The sequence below is a fragment of the Erinaceus europaeus genome, chromosome 8 (genome assembly GCF_950295315.1).
Source record: "Erinaceus europaeus chromosome 8, mEriEur2.1, whole genome shotgun sequence".
Lineage (NCBI taxonomy): Eukaryota > Metazoa > Chordata > Mammalia > Eulipotyphla > Erinaceidae > Erinaceus > Erinaceus europaeus.
The window spans coordinates 75,104,489-75,128,757 of record NC_080169.1 but is presented as its reverse complement, the minus strand read 5'-3'; the positions used below and the strand labels follow the sequence as shown (position 1 = coordinate 75,128,757).

Genomic DNA, 24,269 nt, shown 5'->3' with positions numbered 1-24,269 from the left:
GATTCAACCTGAGATTTTGAAGCCTCTGGCATGAAAGTTTCTTTGCATAACTATTATGCTATCTCCTCCATCTGGCATGAAATATAAACTTATATTGCTAGAAGTGTTACAACTTAGTACAATTTGTTTAGAAATCATTTAGAGAAGATTTTGTTTTTATTTTTTCTTTTTCCTTTTTTTTTTTTTTTGTCTTCTTGACCTAAGGGAAAACCACTACTTTCTTGGAAAATAATGAAAAAAAATGTTGTAAAGATTATTTACGAGAAATGATAAGTCCAAAATGGAGTCTAAGCCTACCATGACTTCAAACCTACACCTTTGTAACCATAATCATATCTTCCCCAAGGATTGCAGTTTTAACAGACTAGTAAGGAAATTTTCATCAGTTACCTATGTGTTCTATTCCCAAAGAAAGAAAAGATAACTTTCCATCTCAAGCCCTTTCTCCACAGATAGTTTACATAAACCTGAAAAAATCATTCTCATTAAAAATACACTTAGCTTGACTTTTATTTTTTTTAATTTTTTATTTATAAAAAGGAATCAATTAAAAAACCATAGGATAAGAGGGGTACAACTCCACACAATTCCCACCACCAGATCTCTGTATGTCCCTCCCCTGATAGCTTTCCTGTTCTTTAACCCTCTGGGAATTTGGACCCAAGGTCATTGTGGGATGTAGAAAGTAGGTCTGGCTTCTGTTATTGCTTCGCCACTGAACATGGGCATTGACTGGTCTATCCATACTTCCAGCCTGCCTCTCTCTTTCCCTAGTAGGGTGGGGCTCAGGGGAAGTGGAGCTCCAGGACACATTGGTGGGGTTGTTTGTCCAGAGAAGTTTGGTTGGCATCATGCTCACATCTGGATCCTGGAGGTTGAAAAGAGAGTTAACATACAAAGCCAAACAAATTGTTGAACAATCATGGACCTAAAAGCTGGAATAGTGCAGACGAAGAGTTGGGGGGGGGGGGGTTCTCCATTTTGTAGATAGCTAGTAGGCATATTTTAGTTATATTCCACAGGGCCTGTGGCTATACTAGTGTTTTTTTTTTTCCTTGTCTGAGCCTGAAATCTGATATGCAGGTGGATCCTAATTATTGCCTGGGGAGATGATGTCATGGGTGGCAGAAGGACCAGCAAGCTGGATCAGGAAAGAGAGTAGCTCCCAAATATGCGAAATGTGTATAAGTATCGTTGATTATAAACTCCATCGATTTGATGTGATCTGGGGCCCATATTCAGATTAGGAGCCTATGTGACCTCTGTATCCGTGTAGATATGAGCTCACATTCTGTGGTCATAAGTAGGAACATTCCAAGCTTCCCCAATATCAGGACCCATTTTCCTTAGGTGTAGCATAGAGTATGTTTTTTCGGAGGATGGAACATTCTCTACCATTGTTGTTCCAAGTTGAAGGCGAGGTCCTATGGGGGCCCACAAAGGGGTCTATTGTATTGTTCCTGATAGAAATGACTGGTTGCAATGGAGAGAGGGATTTATTTGAGGTCTAAACCCATCTTGTCTGTTTGAGAATCTCAGGACTCCCAGATTAGGGCCCCAGCTGATGGGGTGGCCTGATGGTGACTAAAGAGTCATTGTTAAAGTATGCTAGTCTCTTGCCTTTATTCAGCTTTTGCAATTAGCTTGACTTTTAAACCCTTCACTATTCCATAGCCCTTTGGAATAGCCCTTTTCTAGATGAGATGCTAATTGCTGGACCATTTAATAGAGGAAATTAGATTTTTATATTTACTCAGTTAAAATTTTGTTATTTCAAAGGGTGACTTTGGCTATTATTTATAATCTAAAAACACTAAGCAATATTCTCATGTCTTAAATCTCATAGCCATTAAAACAAGTTTGATAGTGGGAGTGACACAAAATGATAAAGGATTTGAAATAAAACTATTAAGATTAAGTGAAATGTAGAGAAATAGCTATATGATATGTGGGAAAACTATATGACAACATATTGACAAAACTAAAGCAACATAAAATCAGTTCAATATTTAATTAAAATAAGATCAATATCTAAATATTGATCTTATGGAGTGGAGTTTTACTAAAGATCTTTAAAATCAGTTTTCTTAGAGAGTACTGAATTAACAACAAATTCTATATTATAAAGTCATCATCATATAAATTGTACTTTAGTTTTATAATTGTACAAAATCATTGGTAGAAGGCAAAGTGATAAAAAAAAATCCCTGATAAATGGTTTGGCAGAGGATCCTTGATATTTGTCATCAGTTCATATATGAAGAATCTTACAACTAGATAGTGGGAGAGGACTGATAAATAATGGAAATGTCTTCACAGTCACAGTTTGGTAGAAACAGATCTAGGCAATCTGGCTGCAAATCTTCAAAAATAATGGCTAAGTATTTAAATCTGAAATGTATGCATCATATAATCCTGTGATCTCTTTGATCCTATATTCTTCAGATATTTTCTATACAAATCATGTATTTCTTGAGACAGTCGTTCTTTCTCTCTCTCCCTCCCTCCCCTACCTTCCTTCTTTCTCTCCTTTCTTTCTTCCTTCCTTCCTTAGTTCTTTTCCTCCCTCCCTCCCTCCTTCCTTTTTCCCTCCCTCCTTACTCTTTCTTTCCTTCCTTTCTCTCTAGAGACACAGAGTCAAAAGGAAAGTGACAGACCATAGTATCAACACTTTCCATAGTGCAGAGGGGAGCAGATTCAAACCTATGTTTTGTGCATGGCAAAGTGACACTTTATCCAAGTGAATTATTTCTCCTTCCTTTTCTTTGTTTCTTTCTTCTTTCTTTTCTTCCTTCCTTTCTTTCTTGCTTCTCTCCTTCCTCCCTTCTCTTTCTTATTTGAGATAGTGGTTTTTCTTATTAGTTTCTATCTGAGTGTAGGGAGACTTTTTGCAATTTTTAAATACATAATGGGTCTTTTTTTCTCCAAAACCTCTAATACTGGTAGTCAGTGGGGGCTGATGGGGTAGGGGAAATCTTTAGAGGGGTGAAGTATTATATGGGTCTGTATCACTTAAGATATGTTTGGATTCAAGCAATAGTAGGTTAAATTTTAAGGACCATTACTGCTCCCTTAACTAGATGTTTGGCTAGATTTGATGATTCAAGAATGATCTGATAATATAAATTCTTTGTAGTCCTCTCTATGATACTAAGCTTGAATTTTATTCCCAGAATTTTTTTTTTTTTTTTTGCCTTCAGGTTTATTGCTGGGGGCTCAGGGGAAGCCATTTTTCCATTTTATTGGATATGGCAGAGAGAAATTGAGAAGGGAGAGGAGGATAGAGAGGGGGAGAGAAAGACACCTGCAGACCTGCTTTACCACTTGTGGGGCTCAAAATGGGATCCTTACAGGGGTCCTTGCACTTCATAATATATGCACTTAACCCAGTGTGCCACTACCTGGACCCTTATTCTCAGGATTTTGTAAAAGAGCTCAGGTCAAGCCAAATAAATTGTTCACAAAACAAATTAATTTCTCCATCTAGAGTTCGAAGTCAAAAGGCTGTGTATCCAAAGCAAAAAGGGATACAACATATCCCTCAGATGTTGGGTTGGGATGAGTTGGATAAAGTGTTGACTGTAGGGTACAACGAAAATAGCAGAGTAGAGTGGGCCTGTTACTCCTTTGGCATCAATAGCAGGACCACACAGTATATGGAAAAGAACCAAACAAATATAGACTTTTTATAGTGAAGGTCCAAAAAGGTCTACATCCAGGAGGTGAAACACAGAGAGATGTTCTCTCCCAAGAAGCAAAAAACCCCAGTAAGCCCATGCTAGTCCCTGTTCAGGGCACCATTTGTCGGTCTAGCTTCGTGGGTGGGTGGGACTCATGGCTGAGCTGGGAACGCAATTCAATCTTTATTGACGAGCGGGGATGCAGTTCAACAATCTAATCTCTAATCACAATCCTGTCCTATATATATCTCTTGAGGTGGAAATGTCAGGAAGAGGAAGTATGTAGGATAGAGGGTGGGGAGAAGGAAAATAGAGCGTGAACCAGTGGGGATTAAACCAAAACCAATGAAAACAATGATTATGAAAATAGACCACAAGCAATGCAATAGAAGGGGTATTAGAAGCAGAATTTAGAAGCAGACCAACAAGCCTATAACAAACTGCAACTGGAAAAGATATATAATGTATGGAACTCTGGTCATCAGGGAACAAGCTGCACGGAATCCCAACATCCAAATCCTATTCCTATAGCTACAACAACACAAAATGGGAAATTAAAAGTTGTATGGGGTAGGGGAAGGGAGTTGAGTGGCAGTCCTCCTGATAACCCATGTTTCCTTGCCAGATCTCTGGTAGACACCATATTGGAATTCAGTTTCCATAACATTACACTAGGGCAGGTTCCAGCAAGAGCTCTGTTGCTACATTAGCTCATCAGATCTGTTCCCTGCCAGGTCCCCGTGTGTGTGCAGTGTGTGTCACTACCTAAAATACAGCCCTAGCAGAATGTCAGGCCTGAACCCTTTTCCACAGAAGCCTAGTGGCTACTGAGAAATCATAATTCGAAGCTTCTCATTGTTACACAAATTAAAATACAGACCCTTGTGGACCAAATTATCATGGATCATCAAACACAATGAAAAGACAAAATTATCCACTCTAATGAACCAAGACTGTAACTGGAAGAAAACTCTTAATTAAACAGAATCATGCAACATTTGCCCTCAATCAGGTGTGCCACCACCCAACCTCCTCCACAGAGTTGTGTAAACTTTCTGAAAAGGAGATCATCATTATGGTCTTAAGAATGCTCACTCAAGCTCCCGGCTCCCCACCTTCAGGGCAGGGGTATTTCAAAGGCAGTGAAGCAGATCTGCAAGGTGTCTGTCTTTCTCTCCCCCTCTCTGTCTTCCCCTCCTCTCTCGATTTCTGTCTTATCCAGCAACAATGACAGCAATAACAATAACAATAATAACAACAATAAATTACAAGGGCAACAAAAGGGAAAAATAGCCTCCAGGAACAGTGGATTCATGGTGCAGGCACCGAGCCTCAGCAATAACCCTGGAGATAAAAATAAATAAATAAATAAATAAATAAATTAAAAGAATGCTCACCAAGAGGCCAGCTAGTGGCATGCTGGGTTCAGTGCATATGTTACCATGTTTAATACCTGGGTTCAAGCCCCTGTCCCCCACCTGCAGAGAGAAATTTCATGAGCAATAAAGGAGTGTTACAGGTGATTTTCTCTCTTCCTCTCCCTACCCTTTCAAGTTCTTTCTGTCCTATCAAATATAATAAAATAAAGTAGTAAAAGAAAGTTATTTAGAAGTGCTTTTCAAAAAGAAGTTCACAAAACTAAAATTTTCAGTAGAAGAAAACTTTAGCATTAGCAAAATAAGTGAAAGCATACGCTTATTTTGATACGTCAAAACAGATTTTAAAAAATGCAGTAGATGAGCTAAAAATATAGTAGACAGATCCACCAACAGGACAGAAGTGAAAGATTTAAATGGTGAGCTGGAGAAAAGGATAGAGGAAAGCCATCAAGAAAATCCAGCAAAAGGAAGAGGACAAACTGGAAAAAGAAAAGTAAAGATAATATAAGAGAGTTATAAAACAGTATCAAGAGGAACAATATTCACAGCATAAAGGTGTTAGTAAGAGAACAGAAAGGGACATATTTTTTCTTAAACATTAATGTATCAACTTTTTTATTTTTTTAACTTTTATTTATAAAAAGGAAACACTGACAAAAACCATAGACTGAGAGGGGTACAACTCCACATAATTTCCGCCACCAGAACTCCGCATCCCCTCCCCTCTCCTGATAGCTTTCTAGACACCTGCAGACCTGCTTCACCTCCCGTGAAGCAACTCCCCTGCAGGTGGGGAGCCGGGCTCTTGAACCCGGATTTTTACCCAGGTCCTTATGCTTTGCGCCACATGCGCTTAACCCGCTGTGCTACCGCCTGACTCCCAGCTTTCCTATTCTTTATCCCTCTGGGAGTATGGACCCAGGATCATCATGAGGTGCGGAAGGTGGAAGGTCTGATTACTATATTTGCTTCCCCACTGAACATGGGTGTTGGCAGGTCGATCTATACTCACAGCCTGTCTCTCTCTTACCCTAGTGGGGTGAGGATCTGGGGAAATGGGGCTTCAGGACACACTGGTGGGGTAATGTCCCCAGGGAAGTCCAGTTGGCATCATGGTAGCATCTGGAACCTGGTGGCTTAAAAAAGAGTTACCATATAGAGTCAAACAAATTGTTGACTAATCATGAACCTAAAGGCTGGAATATTACAAATGAAGATTTGGGGTCTCCATTCACCAATGTATCCTGGAGGCCCGCTTCCTCAGAGCCCTGCCCTACTAGGGAAAGATAGGAACAGGCTGGGAGTATGGATTGACTGGTCAACGCCCATGTTCAGTGGGAAAGCAATTAGAGAAGCCAGAACTTCCACCTTCTGCATCTCATAATGACCTTGGGTCCATACTCCCAGAGGGTTAAAGAATAGGAAAGCTATCAGGGGAGGGAATGGAATACAGAGTTCTGGTGGTGGGAATTTTGTGGCATTGTATCCCTCTTATCCTATGGTTTTTGTTAGTGTTTCCTTTTTATAAATAGAAATTTTTTTTTAAAGAGTGGATACGGTGACAAAAAGTTCTTAATTTTTCTTCACATAAGTATGTCTTGATTTTTTTTTTTCTTGAAGGATATTTACACTGGATATAGGAATTTGGGCTGGCAGTTTTGTTTTTTCAGCACTTGAGAAATGCTGGGTCATTTCCTTCTGACCTCCATGGCTCATAATAAGGAATTTCATGTCATCCAAATGGTTTTTCCTTTATCATAATGTCAGTTTTATCTTGATACTTTTAGGATTCTTTTTTTTTTTTTCAGTTGTCAGAAGTCTGACAATGATGGGTGTTGATGTAGAGTTTTATTGTATTAGGGATTATGTTTGGTTGTTGGTTTTTTTTTGAAATTTGAAACATTTTCACCCATTATTTCATATACTTTTTCATCTCAGTCTTCTTTATCTTCTCGTTCTATATTATGATGATGCAAGTAATAGATTTTACAGTCCACTATGTCCCTGAGGCTCTGTCCTGTTTAGGTTTTAAGTTTATCTTGGTGGCTCATTTTAGATATTATCTATTATTTTATATTTGACTTTCCTGATTCTTTCCTCTGACTCTTCTATTCTGTTTAGTCCATTCACTAAGCTTACTGTTCTTTTAGTTTTCTGTTTTGATTAGTAGGGTTTTCCATTCTAAAATTTCCTTTTGTTTCTTTTTTATAGCTCCTATTTCTTTTTTTAAATTTATTTATTGGGGAATTAATGTTTCACATTTGACAGTAAATACAATAGTTTGTACATGTATAACATTGCCCAGTTTTCCATATAACAATACAACCCCCATTAGGTCCTCTGTCATCCTTCTTGGATCTGTATTCTCCCTACCCACCCACCCGAGTCTTTTACTTTGTTGCAATACACCAATTCCAGTTCAGGTTCTACTTGTGTTTTCTTTTCTGATCTTGTTTTTCCACTGCTGCCTGAGAGTGAGATCATCCCATATTCATCCTTCTGTTTCTGACTTATTTCACTTAACATGAATTTTTCAAGGTCTATCTAAGACTGGCTGAAAACGGTGAAGTCACCATTTTTTGTAGCTGAGTAATATTCCATTGTATACATATACCACAACTTGCTCAGTCACTCATCTGTTGTTGGACACCTGGGTTGCTTCCATTCCAGGTTTTGTCTATTACAAATTGTGCTGCTAAGAACATATGTGTATGCAGATCTTTTGGGATGGGTTGTAGCTCCTATTTCTATGCTGAGGTGTTATATTCTTTCATTTGTTTCAAGACAAACTTTAAAAATTAAGACACAATGATATATCATATTAAGATATATAGATTGCTTGACTTTTGTATATATTGAAAAATAACATCTACAATATAGTTACTGTTCATCACTACACATAATTACATTAATTTTTTGTGATAAGAATTTTTAAGATCTACTTGTATAGCAACATCAAATATACAATGATATATTATTGACTATCATCACCATGCTTATTATTATATCATCATTATATTATATTATTTTATATATTATATTATGTATATATTTATATATTTATATTATATTATTATATATTATTATTATATCATCAGGATTTATTTGTTATGATTGTAAGTTTTGATGACTTTCACCCATTTCAATCCCCATCAAAGCCTGTCACAATCTATTCTTTATATATAACTCCAATTTTTTAGTTTTAGATTCCACATGGAAATGAGATTATATGGTTTTTGTCTTTGATCATAATTGCCTGTTAAAGTGTCATTATAGTGTCTTTTAATTCAGATTTAGGTTTTCCTGATTTTTATGATAAATAATTTTCTATCAAAACTAGGTCATTTGGAGTTTCCTGTTATGATACTGTGTATATTACTTAAATCTTTTTTAGTTATATATCTCAGGCACTGTTCCAACAGAAGAAACGAGAAATGCTGCATTGGTACAGCCTAATAGATGTCCAGGTTTCCCACTCTGCCTCCATTGACTTATCTGAGAAAGGGGGCTCCCCCCACTACTACTGAGTGGAAGTATGGTTTCTAGCTCTCCTCTAAAATACAACTGAGTGCTCCTTGGCTGAGAAAGGAAGGGGTATTTTGCTAGTACACCCCACATTGTCTCCACTGACACCGTAGGAAGGGGTTCCCTACTTACTGCTTAGTGGAGCTTTTCTTTGTGATTAATGGCTTATAGTAAATACAGTTGATACATGTGTAAAATTTCTCAGTTTTCTGCAAAACACTCTACCCCCACAGCCTAGGTTCTCCTCCACTATCATGCACCAGGACCTGAAAGTGCGCTGCCCCTCCCCAAGAGTTCTTTTCTTTGGTACATTACACCAAACTAGTCCAAGTTCTACTTTGTGTTTCCCCTTTCAGTTCTTATTTCTCAACTTCTATCCACGAGTGAGACCCTGGCATGTCTATCTTAATATAATTCTGGCTTATCTCAATTCCTATGGTTCCTTCAAACTCCATTCAATAAGAGGTTCTTCTTCTAGCGTTTGCCCTTCTTCCGTAGCCAGTCAACAGCATCAGGTTGAGCCTGATGTAAAGTTTCGAGACCTCCTTTGAATCTGGAGAGGTGGCAGTCGTTGACTATGTGGGTCATAGTCTGTCTGTAGCCGCAGGGGCAGTTTGGGTCGTCTCTGGCTCCCCAGCGATGGAACATAGCGGCGCACCGGCCATGGCCTGTTCGATAGCGATTGAGGAGGACCCAATCATAACGTGCTAGGTCAAAGCCGGGTTGACGCTTGCAGGGGTCTGTGATGAGGTGTTTGTTCTTTACCTCAGCTGACTGCCAGCTCTGTTTCCAAGAGACTGGAACAGAGAAGTTGTGAAGAGGGTGAATTCATAATTCTTTATTTTTTATTTATAAAAAGGAAACATTGACTAAACCATAGGATAAGAAGAGTAAAAGTCCACATAATTCCCACCACCAGATCTCCATAACCCATACCCCCCCTGATAGGTTTCCTATTCTTTAACCCTCTGGGAGTGTGGACCCAATGCCATTGTGGGATGCAGAAGGTGGAAGGTCCGGCTTCTGTAATTGCTTCCCTGCTGAACATAGGCATTGACAAGTTGATCTATATTCCCAGCCTGCCTCTTTCTTTCCCTAATGGGGAAGGGCTATGGGGAAGTGGAGCTCCAGGACACATTGGTGGGGTTGTGTGTCTAGGGAAGTCTGGTTGGTATTATGCTAACATATGGAACCTGGTGGCTGAAAAGTGATTCAACATACAAAGCCATATTGTTGACCAATAATGGACCTAAAGGCTGGAATAGTGCAGATGAAGAGTTGGGGGAGGGGGGTTCTCCATTTTGTAGATAGCTAGTAGGCATATTTTAGTTATATTCTAAAGGTCCTATGGCTATACTAGTTTTCTTTTCTTTTTTTTTCCTGAGCCTGAAATCTGATATGCAGGTGGATCTTAATTATTGTCTGGGGAGATGATGTCATGGGTGGCAGAAGGACCAGAAAGCTGGATCAGGGAAGAGAGTAGCTCCCAAATATGGGAAAGGTGTATAAAATTGTTGACTGTAAACCACATCGATTTGATGTGATCTGGGGCCCATATTCAGCTTAGGCACCTATGTGACCTCTGTATCCCTGTAGATCTGAGCTCACATTCTGTGGTCATAAGTAGGAACATTCCAAGCTGCCCCAATATCAGGACCCATCTTCCTCAGGTGTAGCATGCAGTATACTGTCCATCCTCTAAAAGGAGGGTAGAACATTCTCTACTGTTGTTGATCCAAGTTGAGGGCAAGGCCCTATGGGGGCCCACAAAGAGGTCTATTTTGTTGTTCCTGATAGAAATGACTGGTAAGAATGGAGAGAGGGATTTATTCGAGGTCTAGATCCATCATTTCTGTTTGGGAATCTCAGTGCTCCCCAGGTAGGTCCCCAGCTGATGGGGTGGCCTGATAGTGACTAAAGAGTCATCTTTACAGTATGCCAGTCTCTTGCCCTCATTCAGCTTTTCTTAATAACTAAGTAGTATTCCATTGTGTATATATACCACATTTTCTTAGCCATTCATCTGTTTTTAGACACCTAGGTTGCTTCCAGGTTCTGGCTATTACAAATTGTGTTGTTATGAACATAGGTATACACAAATCTTTTTGGATGAGTATGTTTGATTCCTTAGGATATATCCCTAGGAGAGGATTTTCAGAGTCATCGGATAAGACCATTTCTAGCCTTTTAAGAGTTCCCCAGAGTGCTCTCAATGGTGTTGGACCAATTTACAATCTCACTAGCAGGGGGTAAGAGGATTTCCTTACCCCCACAACTTCTCCAACATTTGCTGTTCCTATTGTTTCTGATCTATAACATTCCCACAAAGGCTAAAGTAGTATCTCATTGCTGTCTTTATTTGCATTTCCTTGACAATCAATAACTTGGAGCATTTTTCATATCTATTGCCTTCTGAGTCTCTTTGGTGAACATTCTCTTCATTTGGTTCACTATGTATTTTGGTGATTATCCTTTTGTCTGATGTATGACATATAAAGATCTTCTCCCATTCTGTAAGGAATTTCTTTGTTTGGATTATAGATTCTCTAGCTGTGCAAAAGCTTCTCAGTTTGATGTAGTTCCATTGGTTTATTTTATTTTATTTTTTTTGTCTTCCTTGCAATTGGACTTGTTCCACTGAAGATGCTATAAAACTTAGATGGAAAAGAGTGTTGCCAATATTTTCCACTAAGTATTTGATAGCTTCGAGTCTAACATCAAAGTCCTTGATCCATTTGGACTTTTCTTTTGTCTGTGGTGAAATGTAGTGGTTTACTCTCTTTCTTCTGCATGTTTCAACTCAATTTTCCCAAAGCCATTTTTTGAAGAGACTATTAAGTGTCCATAACTATAGGGACTTATCTTCTGCTCTCAATTTTATTCCAGTGGTCAGTGTGTCTATTTTCTTCCCAGTACCAGGAAATTTTGATTGCAATGACCCTATAATACAGTTTGAGATCTTGTGGTTTGATGCTTCCAGTTCTGTTCTACTTAGTCCTTGTTACAAGGGCATCAAACATGATTTCACTGCTCCTGGTGGACTATTTCCTCCTTTTATTCAGGGGGTGGGGGTAGGGTGAGGTGGGGTGGGTGTGAGAACTGAAGGGGCAAAGCAGAGAGAGGGAAAGATATTACTCTACTACTCAGAAACTTCCCCAGGTACCATGATGGTGTTCTCAAGTGGTGCTAAGGTCTTGAGCCTGTGCCATAGTGTATGGTAAAGTATGAACTCTACTGATGAGTTCTTCATTTATTTAATGCGAGAAAGGCCAACATACTTTTCTGCTATTTCTGTGTTCTGTTTATCTTTTTTATTTTCTTTTGTGACATAGCCTGTGAATAGGACTTTGGCACTTGATTAGCATATGGCTGAGGCTGAACTGAGAACATAATTAGCATACTGCCAATATGTAAAATTAAAGGGTAGTTGAAGTCTGTCTTTTAAAAACTGTTATTCAATTGCTTTAACGTGGATTGTGGTATATGCCTCCAGGGTTACTGCTGGGGCTTGGTGCCTGCACTATGAATCCACTACTCCTGGAGGCCATTTTCCCCATTTTGTTACCCTTATTGTCATTATTATCGTTGTCATTGCTATTGTTGTTAGATAGGATTACAGAGACAAACTGAGAGAGGAGGGGAGACAGAGGAGAGAAAGAGAGAAACCTGCAGACCTGCTTCAGCGCCCATGAAGTGACCCCTCCCTGCAGGTGGAGATCTGAGGGCTCGAAATGAAATCCTTACACTGGTCCTTGTATTTCGCACCATGTGGCTTAACCCGCTGCGTTACTGCCCAACCCCAAATCTTGATTATTTTAAGCTCATGCTGAGCCATGTCGTGCCATCCCTCTAGGTTTTTAAAAAAAATTTCTTTATTGGGATTAATGGTTTACAGTCAACAATAAAATACAATATCTTGTACATGCATAACATTTACACTCCTCTCTAGCTTATGAATTATAGTTTTCATGGAGTGCTGGGGATCAACCCCAAGGCTTCATGCATGCAAAACCAATCTACTGAAGTACAGCCTATGCCCACTTTACAAACAAGAAATTGAGGCTTAGGAAGGTAAAAAGTATGACCCAGAAAATGTTATAAAGATCCTTTGATTCCAGGTTTGATGCCTATGCCAATGTATACAACTATTTATATTTTCCCTTGCGGGGCCAGTTTTCAAGAAGCAAACTTTTTACAGAAGTAGAATTTTCAAGCAAATATTCAAAGTAGTTAAATGATATATTCTGGGGGCTGGGTGGTATACCTGGTTGAGTGCATATATTACAGTAGGCAAGGACCTGGGTTCAAGCTCCCAGTCTGCAGGAGGAACGTTTCATAAGCAGTAAAGTGGCACTGCAGGTCTCTTTCCCCGCCCCCATCTCTTTCTTACCTCTTGATTTCTATTTCTATCCAAAATAAACTTAAAACAATAATATAGTCTGATGATAAGTCTAATAGAAAAAAATATATATACACAAATATATTTCTCCATCACTTTAATCTGCTTGAATTATCAATAAATATAGAAATATAAATCGAAAAATGTACAAGGTAGATCTTTCTGTTTATTCGTATTGTTCACTACTTATTTATCTATATCTAAGAAGCATCATTTCCCTTGAGAGGCAAAGGAATAAACTTAGGATTTTAAACTATCATCCCTTAAGAATAAAAATGTAATCCTCCAAGTCTCCAAAACTTTATAGTGTGTCCACAAAGTTCTACGAACTAGAATAAATTTTTATTTCTGAGTACAAGTTATACTCACACATGCCAAATGGATGAAATGTTTCTAAGATTATTCAGGCTAATAAAAAAGATAGTGGGGTCAAAGAAATAGAGACAGTGGGATGAACAGAACAATGCCAAATTAAAAGGCATACAGAAATTTAAATACTTTAACATAAGACTAAGTCCTAAACAATTTCATGAAAAATATAACTTGATTTTCAAAAACTTGAAATGAGGCTTTCCAGAGGTGTGGCAATAGAGTAGGACCCCTTTCAGATGGTGCTCCTAATAAACTAGGGAAAAATAAAATGAAAAATTACCTGAAAACTCAACAGAATACAATCAGAACTCCTGAAACTCAGTAAGACACAGCCATCAGGTTGCAAATGCTACTACAATTTCATCCTGAACTCCCTGGGCAGATGAGCTCACCAGTGTGTCCTGGAACCTCAACTCTCCAGAACCCTATCCCACTAGGGAAAGATAGAAACATGGACCTTCCTATGCCCATGTCTAAGAGAGAAGCAATTACAGAAGCCAAACCTTCCACTTTCTGCACCCCCTGAAGAATTCTGGTCCATATTCCCAGAGGGGTAAATCTAAGGGTGAAGATGACCAGAGAGCTCTGAACTCTAATTCCATCAAGACCTGGAGAAAGAAGAGCAAAAAACAGAAGGACATTCGAAAGTAGTAATTGGTGGAGGTGTGACTTAGAATAGAAGGCAGGACCATAGGAAAAACTGGCAAATATATATAAATATAGTAGTTATAGAAATAATAGTTAACCCATATCTGTGACTGAGGGAAAATCACTGCAGCTTCCACTAAGAGAAATAGTGACACAGAACCCTGGTGGTAGAAAATGTGTAGAATTATATCCCTAGTATCTTAATATTTTGTAAATCAGTACTCAATCATTAATAAAAATAAATTTGATATTACCTATAAAAAAAGAAAATTGAGGTGCTATAAATTATTGAGCATTCTGGACTTCGCTGAATGATATTGTTATTTGGAATAAAAATTATATTGACAAAAGATTACTCTCTTAATTGAAATAAATTTCTTGAGATGTATGTGGCAGAAACAAACAAGTAAATAAAGGACTTGATGTACTATGGCAAACATGGAGGATAACAATGAAAAGCCAGGGTTATACTTCCCCCTCATTTTTTTTTCTTTCAGTTCATCCATTATGAAATTTTCTTAGCATTCCACTAAGGTATTTTAAGATTTTCTGTCAGCTGATGAAGACATTCTGGTGGAAATTATCTTACGTTATTACCATCATTGCTAAGAAAACTGAATGATGTTGTAACTATAGTGTTATGGTGTCATTTCTTTTAAGGACCTTTGAAGCTGGTGTTTGGCACCTTAATCTTGTTCTGAGATCAAGGGTTATTTTTCTTTTTCTTTTTTTTAATATTTATTTATTTATTCCCTTTTGTTGCCCTTGTTTTATAGTTGTAGTTATTACTGTTGTCATTGATGTCATCATTATTAGATAGGACAGAGAGAAATGGAGAAAGGAGGGGAAGACAGAGGTAGGGAGAGAAAGATAGACACCTGCAGACATGTTTCACCGCCTGTGAAGTGAAGCCCCTGCGGTTGGGGAGCCAGGAGCTCAAACTCAGATCCTTGTGCTTTGTGCCACGTGAGCTTAACCGGCTGCACTACCACCCGACTCCAAAGGATTATTATTCAAGGAAAACGATCTTCCAAAATTTTTCTAGATAGATAATTATATCTCCTGGTATAAGCTTTTGCTTTTATCTTAGATTCATTTTCTAGGAAAATGATCTTTCAAAAAGTTACTACCAATTTATTTTTCTAGACAATTATATCTCCTGGTATAAGATTTTGCTTTTATCTTAGATTCATTGTATAGTATTTTTAAATGTCTCCTTTTAAAAAAAATTTCCTTTCCTTTCTTTCTATACGATGGTGCGGAAGAACAACTTTTGAAATATTTTTTATTGAAACTAAACAAAATATCTATTAAACCCTACATAAGACAGATTAAAACCGCTGAATCTGGGAGAAGGGGAAGTAAAAATAAAGGTACACTGCTGTCCATTGCTCATTCCACTCATGTGTAAAACATTTCTATTGATCCTCTTATGAGTCCAGGCAGAATAATTTGAAATCTCTAGAGAAATATAAAGATCGCTAGATTAGGAATCTAAAGACTACACTATAGTCCCAGTTCTGCTATCAGCAAGGCATATTACTGAACTTTTGTGAGTTCTGATTTTCTCATCTGTGAAATAAGGAGATTAAACTAAGTATTGTTCAACTCAAATATTCCAGGGAACCATTAGCAGCTATATGCAAATCACAAAAGTGCTCTTCTTTATCACTCTGTACTGCAAAACAAGATGCTCGTTGATGGGTAAGATTTGTATGCCTCCTCAAAATTCTATTAGGCTCTTCTAATACTAAACATTTTAAGGAATTTAAAAGAAAGCTATAATATAAATACAAGATTCCTTTTCTAAGCAATTTCAATCTTTTTCACCTCGCTTCAATCAGTGGTATTTCATTGAGCCACTCAGCAAATATAGAGTGACCACTGTCTGATCTAAGTATTGAGGATAAAAAGAGAAAGAATATTGGTGTTTATTTTCCCCTCCCTTCAAATACACATGTTCTGATAATGTGTACTTAGGCAGAGAACTTTTTCGATTGTGATGTCCTATCCATTCTAAACAATATAATGCTTCTAAAGAACATATTAAAACTAAATGAAAGATTAAGTGCACTCATTTAGAAAGAACTATATATTTTAAAGCAAGGACATGCTTAAGATAGGTTTTGTTGGGATTTATCTTTGGTCATTTTGAGCAGAGTATTAATATTGACAGGCATCAAGGCTTTGCTTTCATAATAAGCATACTATGAAGACAGTTCTATTGTCTAAAAGGAGAGGCTCTCACTCATGATAATTCCTTTTTACCTGAATATTTCTGGATTCCTAGTTGTTGTTTCAAATGGCTCGAGGTCAAAAGAAAGAAGAGTTGGTTGAAGATTCCTTAAGAGGCTTTTAAAAGATTTAGAAGGTTACCGGAAAAGGTTCAGTCCCTCTGGACTTAAACCCAAATTCCCTTGTCATGTGATACTAGCCTTTGGCCATCTTTCTCTTTCTCTTTCTCTCTCTCTCTCTCTCTCTCTCTCCCAGCTCAACACATGCACATCCAGTCATCCGGATAGTGACTTCCCCATAGCAGAGTGACTGTCCACGCCCTACTCGAGACATGGCAGCCTTGCCAAGCCAACTGTTGACTGGAGTTCAAGAACCACCACCCTCCGGAGCACCATCTTCCAGGACCTGGCCTCTCCACCATTAGTCCCCGCCCCTCTTTTGAGAGCACCCAATGGGTGGAGTCGAGGCTGCGGTGGGAGGGGCTTGAGGCGGGCCCATTTAAAGAAAGGCAGAGGGCGAAAGGAGGCTAGAGAGGAGAAGAAAGAGAAACTAGGGGGGTGAGGTGCCGTCCAATGACAAAGCCCAGGGGTGGGCGCGGGCCGCCATCTTGTACCGGGCGGCAGGATATTCACCCGCGTCCTCCGCCCTCGGAGGGGGAGGGGCGGCGGCGAAGGCGAGAAAAGTCGCCAGAGACGCTCCGGGCGGGAGGCGCCAGCAGCGGCGGCCGCCGCCGCGGAGCCGGACGCGGACGAGGACGGTCGCGGCGGCGGCGGGACCCGGCGAGCGCGAGCGGCCTCTGATGCGGCGCAACGTGAAGAGGCGGCGGCGCCGGCCCCCGGCGGCCTCGACCGCGGCCGCCCGGGGCGGCGGCTTTAGTGCGGGAGGAGGGGCCGGGCTGGGGGCACGGGAGGAGAAGGTTGTGTACTCGCGGTCGCAACTGTCGCTGGCCGACAGCACCAAGGCTCTGGGCGACGCCTTCAAGCTGTTCATGCCCCGCAGCACGGAGTTCATGAGCTCGGACGCGGAGCTCTGGAGCTTCCTCTGCAGCCTCAAGCACCAGTTCTCCCCGCACATCCTGCGCAGCAAGGACGTCTATGGCTACTCCTCCTGCCGGGCCCTGGTCCCCGACCCCCCGGTGTCGCCCACTGCCCGCGGCCAGACGCGCCGGCCGGCCCGGAGCGCGGCGGCCAGAAGGAGGCGCCGTGGAGTCCGCATGGCCACCGCCCGCAGAAGGAAGCCGCCGCCTCCGCCGCCGCCAGCACCGGCGCACCCCGAGGAGAACTGCGCCGTCAAGCCCGCCGCCTCGGCGCCCTGTTTCGGGGGACGCACCCTGGAGGAGATCTGGAGGGCGGCCACGCCGACGCTGACCACCTTCCCCACCATCCGCGTCGGCGGCGACGTGTGGGGCGAGCGCAGCCTGGCGGCCGCGCGGCGCCGAGCGCACCAAGTCCTGCAAGTGAACCTGGAACCCGTGGTGAGGCTCCGCCGCTTCCCGGTGCCCCGAGCGTGAGACGCGCTCCCCGCCCCGCGACCCGGAGCTCCCGTCGGAGGGATGGACAAGTGTCAGTCGAGTGTTTACAGATCCGACCAGGACCGCCTCTCCCCGCCCCTACACCCCCCGCCCCCTACACACACCCGGTCCCCTAGTGCACTTTACGGGCGAAGAAGTGGCCGGGGAGAGGGTGCCCCGCGCCCGCGCGTGTGCGACTCCGCGCCCGGGCTCCGGGGCAGGTGTGCGCCGGCTCTGCGGGGTCGGAGACCGCTGGACCCACGCGGGGGGCTGCGGGCGAAGGTGGAGGCACCCTTTTCTTTCTAAGCCCAGACTGAGACGTCGCCAGGACTACAGGGGCAGATCCGTTTTCTCCCTTTTGGAGTCTCTACCTCACTGGTCTGGAAGTCCTCCGAAGAAGTCATTGTTTTTTCCAAAGGAATTTGGTTTCGTGCTTGTGTAATAAAGCCAGAATCTACTTGCTTTTCGTACTTATTAACTGTTTTTCCGTCCACAATCCCATTCCTTCACCCCTACCCCGTTTTTTTGTTTTGTTTTGTTTTTGTTTTGTGTGTGTGTGTGTGTGGTTTTGTTTGTTTGTTTGGTTTTTTGACTGCCACCCCCTCTTTCTGGACGAAAGATCCAACATCTTGTGGTGTTGCACAAGTTTGTGCTCAGGGTATTCTGAATCCCACATGCTTCCTAATTTTCACTGGATTCCAAAGCTTTGACCAAGGATATTTCTTTCTTTTTTGAAAAGATTTAAAGCTATTGACTGTTTGTAATGCAAGGATCTGTTTGACTTTGAATTTCGTGGTCTCAGTGGTTATAAAGAGGTGTAAAGAACAATTGAACATTTTTAAAGGTGTTTCTGAAGATTTTTACATTGAGGATTCATGTTCATATTTTACCATTTACCTAAAGTAAATGGTAGAAACTCCTAAAATATTTTAGGGAAAGCTGACTTGTTAAATTCTTCCTAATTGAATAAAATTCAAAGTGTATTGGCCCACTTGACTCGATATAAAAAAAAGTAAGTTATGAGAACTGGTGTTGGTTAAAGAGATGAATGGAATCTGACTAGATATTTGCCTCTTTGTTCTGGCCTAATAAACAATTCCAGGAATATTTCAGTAATAATTTATATCAAAGTCGGAGTCGCACAGGGGAAATACATATGTGTAAACTTTATAATGAACAGAATACCCATGAAGATTCTCAACTATTAGTGATCTGGAGGGGTGGAGACATTTCTTGGTGTCAAATAACTAGTTGAAGTTACTTTGTGGGGAGGTATCCCTTTTTTTTTTTTTTTTGTTATTGAGTACCAAGAAATGCCTAGACTAATAGCTACCCTTTATAGAAACTTTTTTTTTTGCACCATGAGTTTTTTTTTTATTTCCTATTCATAATTGTGCTTTTGTAAGTTTTGACAGCTGCAGACCACAGGAATCAAACAGGCTAGCCGCACAGAGTACTGACCCTACTTTTACACTTTTTAATAGTGTTTATATCACATGGCCCAGTGTGGAATTCTTATTATCCAAGTGCCTTTGGTCATTGGTGGCAGCAAGACTTAATAGTTTTTAGCCAGTGATGCCACAGCCAGACTTTACTGCAATATCTTAAGGGTCAAGTAGTGCTTTTGTACCACTGTTATTTCACAATCAACTATTCTGCCATGGTGGATCCATACTGGGCTGGAACTTGACATAGACATCCTTGATATTAATATTAAGGTTTATCTTTGGCAACTTCATAGAACCATGCAAATTATAATTTTGACTCTGTGTTCTTAGAGTTCACATGGCATAGCTTTCTGAAATACAATGTCCAGGTTTAAGTTGTCCATAGTAGGAGTTTTGTGACTTTTATTTCAGTATTCTTGTTTCATAGAAAAAAATGAATACACACACACACAGGACTTTATGCCAGTTTCCTAGTAAGTCTCATATTCTTTTATTCACTACTCAATGGTAATGTGTTGTTACAAACACTTGTCATGAATCAACAAAAGTGAGTAAATAGTGGATGGAAAGTGTTAAATTATATTTGTATGATAGGAAACTTAGATATATTCTTTTAATTAATAGCTTCCATTGCCAACTTTACTTAAGACTGAGTTTTCTTCCCCTCCCAAATTTAACTTTTTTAAAGCTAATTAGCATCTGAGGGAAAATATGTATTTGTACCACTTTGCTATTGTACATAGTTTTATAATAACTAAAAAGAAATCCAATGGCCATATTAGAATGTAATTTTGAAATTAGACTTAGTTGGGAAGATAAACTTTGCTCAGCACAAAACAAACATAACCATTGATACCATGCATTTAATAGATTGTCAACATTTCGTCTTATGCCTTGTTACTTTAGTGCACTTAAACTAGCATTAATGCTTCTTTGGGTTATCTGGACTGTATGATTTCAGTTCAAGTCATCTGATTGCTCATTCTGAATTCAATATGTTATTTATCTGGTCTGTTTAAAAATGTACCATTTCTAGTGAAATAAAATGTGAAAAATCTATTTTTGCCAATTTTTCTTTAGTGAAACTGATGTTACAGCTTCTAAAATGTGAAGAAACAACTAATACAGTTGAGTAGTACATTCATAGGAAAGTGAAAGTATTTTATGGGAATTTGGGGCAAAATGTGAAAAGGAACTAGTCACGGCAGCCTTACGGTGAGGCATCCATTTACTGTGCTCTAAAGTGAGTCTGTAGCTTAGTTTGTATATATCAATATTTTTTTTTTCTTTAAAGAACCTTTTGATCTTTATTTGTCCTCTTTCTTTTTCATATGAGACATGGCACAAGTAGAGGAGAAAGCTAGGAAAAATGTCAACTTGGTATGCTTTTATTTAATTTTTAACTCTTGAATGCCTAAATGTGGTGATTGGTACCTCAAATAACCTTTTGAGATTCTGATGTCATTTTTTTCCTTCCTGTTAACCAGCAACTTATTATTTTTTCTTACTAAAACCAGTGATGTCTTTATTGTTGAAGGCAAGCTTCATTGTTGATAGTGGAAAGTGTCCCTATTGTGGTGTGCATTTATTTTGTCCAAGTTTGAGTACCCAATTAGACAAATGTAACTTAAGCTGATGGTTAGTATCGATTTTCTATGTGCAAAGTATACTATTATTTTTCTGGAAGGTCTTCAATGGCAAGTTGAATATAAAAGATTTGAGCAATTTTGAACTCAACCTTTTATTGTTTTAAGGGTTGCTACAGCACTCTTTATCTTTAAATTGGTGATTTTTAGTGGACATGTATGCATAATATTTACTTTATTGGTGTGTTTAAAATATTTCTTGGTAGAGTGTTGTGTCTTAAGTATTTAGAAGGCAGTTGTTTGTAATGGAACCTTATTGAATTGTTTCCTTGGACAGTTTGATGTGCATATGATTAGATTTATAATCTGGTTGTACTTTGCCTTTTAACTTATTAACTGTAAATAAAATTTAAAGAGTACACACTGTCTGCAAAGTCTTTTGAATGTTAAAATTTTTTGAAGTGGGATTTTATGTTTAAGTTGGAAAATAATTTACCATCTGATAAATTTGATTTTTGTAAATGTCAGACTCCTGGAAATCCTGAGATCTGTGTTTTGTGCTATCTTGGGAGTTTATGTTGCATCGACTAATTATCCAGTGAAGCTCTAAGGTGGTGCTCTATGCCCCAGTCATTACCCATTTTGCGAGTAATAAAGACTTGCTAAAGCCCTTCACAGCTGTTTTGAGTTGATACCCAATTTCTTCTCTAGTGGTGGATAAAAGTTCTGAAGTTTGCATTCATTTGGGAAATGAAAACCAAGAATGTTATGTATGAGTAATAATGATAAAGGCCGTTCTGCAGAAGGTGAGTAGAGCCAGAATTTGTAGTCTAGAAAGTAGAAGTGGAATATTAGCAAAGGCAGGATTCATTGTATTATGTGGTCTGAATTTGTCATTGTACCTGAGTTCCTATCAAGAACTGGATGCAAGTTAGTGTTATAGCTGTGAAATCACTGCCTAGAATGGAATTAAAACTTTACCATCTACAAGCATTACTACTCTAGATAAAGTTATGTAAGATCTCTTTGTCTTAGCTTCCTCTGTATGATGGACAATTGCAAGTATTAAAAGGGGTTTTGATGCTGGCATAACAGCTAAAGAAATGCTATTAGTTGGAGATATGTAGGCTAAGAACATATTCTGTTAGTGGTCCTTTGGGAGTTTCACATCCTGAGAATAGAGTGGTGTTGAAAAGCTAAAAGACAAATTATGATAAGGTAATTTGTGGGTGAATTAAACTGATGTAGTTTGTGGTCTGGTGACAAATGATACAGCAGGAGGCTGATTGGATTAATATTAGACCTATTTTCTCTCTTGGGGGTATTTAGACTTCCTTGAAAAATAGAGTGTTCCTTTATTATTATAATGTCTCTGAAAAATATTTAAAATATGTGGTTATGTGTCTTAAGCTGAGAATTTATATAAGTAATAGATTTAAAATTGCTAATGGTAGGATTTATCAAATTTCTAATCTCTCCTAAGATTTTGCTTAGAGTAAATTCAGAAAAAAGTTGCTTAAGAACCATGTAAATTGGGGGGCAGGTAGTGGTGCACCTGGTTAAGTACACACATTACCATGTACAAGGACCCAGGTTCAAACCTCTGGTCCCCACCTATAGGGGAAGTTTTACGAGCGGTGAAGCAGGGCTGCAGGTGTTACTTTGTCTCTCTCCCTCTATCTCCCCCCTCCTCTCAATTTCTTGCTGTCTATTCAACAATAAAATTTAAATTTATGTACATAAAACTAAATTAGAATATTTGTGTGACTTTCGTATTCCTTTTATTAAAGGAAACAAGTACTATAATCACTTTTGAAAGAGGAAATTTTTACAAAACATTCTGTTACATAGTGTGCACAAATTTCAAAGTATTGGCACTATTCTTAACATTTTGGATCCACAGACCTAAAGACTAATTTAGTTTGAGTCCCTCTTTATACAAATAACAGACAAGTTTTAACTTAGTGAGTGAACCAGAGTTGTAATATCTAAAGTTTACACAAAATAATTTCCTCAGAAATAATTTTGCAGGAAGAAACTAAACTGAGTCTGATTCCAGATTTCACATGGGCAAGAATTCTTATCAGCATTCAATTCATTTGGTAAATGTCTTAGTAAACCAATATTTATCAAATATTAAACTTACTTAGAGTCAAACTGGAAAGTAGCAATTATAACAGCACTAACTTCTGTGACTAGTCCAGCAAATTTGAAGAACTATTCCACTGGAATTCTTTTGCCTTTGAGAGTATTCATAGAAATGTCACATTGACAGTCTTACAAGTTGTGAAACTTAACTATAAAATATATGTATATATGCATTTGTCCTAAAGGGGAAAGTAAATATAGTCTTTATTTGGATATTTAGTAGAGAACCAGTGAGATAGCTTACCCTATGGTGCTTGGTCACTAATCCTGTTATCCAGGTTTGAACCCCTGGTCTCATGGCACTGGAGGAAGCTTTGTTGCTGTGGTCTCTCCATCTTTCCCATGCTACTTGAAAAAAAAAAAAAGTCTACCCAGAGTGGTGAAGTCATAGTGATGATAGTGTGTGTGTTTACTAGAAAGAATGTAGGAAAGGGAATATGATTTTAGGTGCTAAACTTGCAGATGAAAAATTATTGAAGGAGGGAGGCTAGGTGGCAGTGCAACGGGTTAAGTGCACATGGCACAAAGCACAAGGACCAGCTCAAGGATACCAGTTTGAACCCCTAGCTCCCCACCTGCAGGGGGCGGGGGTTGCTTCACAAGTAGTGAAGCAGGTCTGCAAGTGTCTATCTTTCCCCCTGTCTTCTCATCCTCTCTCAATTTATCCCTGTCTTATCCAACAACAATGACAGCAATAACAATAAGGATAATAACAACGATAAACAACAAGGACAACAAAAGGAAAAAAATAGCCTACAGGAACAGTGGATTCAGAGTGTAGGCACCAAGCCCCAGCAGTAACCCTGGAGGCTATATATGTTGAAGGAGACTAGCAAGATAGCTCACTTACATATGCTTGCTTTGACATGTGCATGACCCAGGTTCAAACCCAACCATCATTTCACAACTTTGATGCTGTGGTATTTTTTTCTCTGTTTATGTTTATTATTTAAGTTGATCAACTTTTTTTAGACAGGAAGACTGAAGCAGACATAAACAGTGAAAAAGATACAATTATGAATAGAACTTCATTATGGAAATATGTCTTTCAGTGAATATAAATATATGTATTTTCAAGTATTTAGGAAGGAGTTAAGTCACATGTTACACAAATATTCAGCTTTGGCAAATACTGTCAGTTTTACAAAGTGATTATACATAAACTTTAAAAGGAAAGATGTGTTTATATTTATTTCTATAAGAAAGAGGGAGAGAAAAGAGAGAGACCAGAGTACTACCCAACTCTGGCTTATGCAGGTATTAGGGGTTGAACTTGGGATCTCAGCACCTCATGTATACTAATCAACACTAACACACTGAACTATTTCCCCACATGAAC

At 39.3% G+C, this 24,269-nt stretch overlaps 1 protein-coding gene across 1 annotated transcript; it reads left to right on the top strand.

Moving 5' to 3' along the window:
- Positions 1–16,799: 16,799 nt before the first annotated feature.
- Positions 16,800–17,880, top strand: CCDC71L (coiled-coil domain containing 71 like). The gene has a single exon (XM_007528319.3). The coding sequence runs from the start codon at positions 17,038–17,040 to the stop codon at positions 17,746–17,748; it is 711 nt and encodes a 236-aa protein (XP_007528381.1). The 5' UTR covers positions 16,800–17,037; the 3' UTR covers positions 17,749–17,880.
- Positions 17,881–24,269: the final 6,389 nt, after the last annotated feature.

What these genes read in the sequence shown, in the direction of transcription:
- CCDC71L (XM_007528319.3), top strand. Translation starts at nt 17,038, where the DNA reads ATGCGGCGCAACGTGAAGAGGCGGCGGCGCCGGCCCCCGGCGGCCTCG.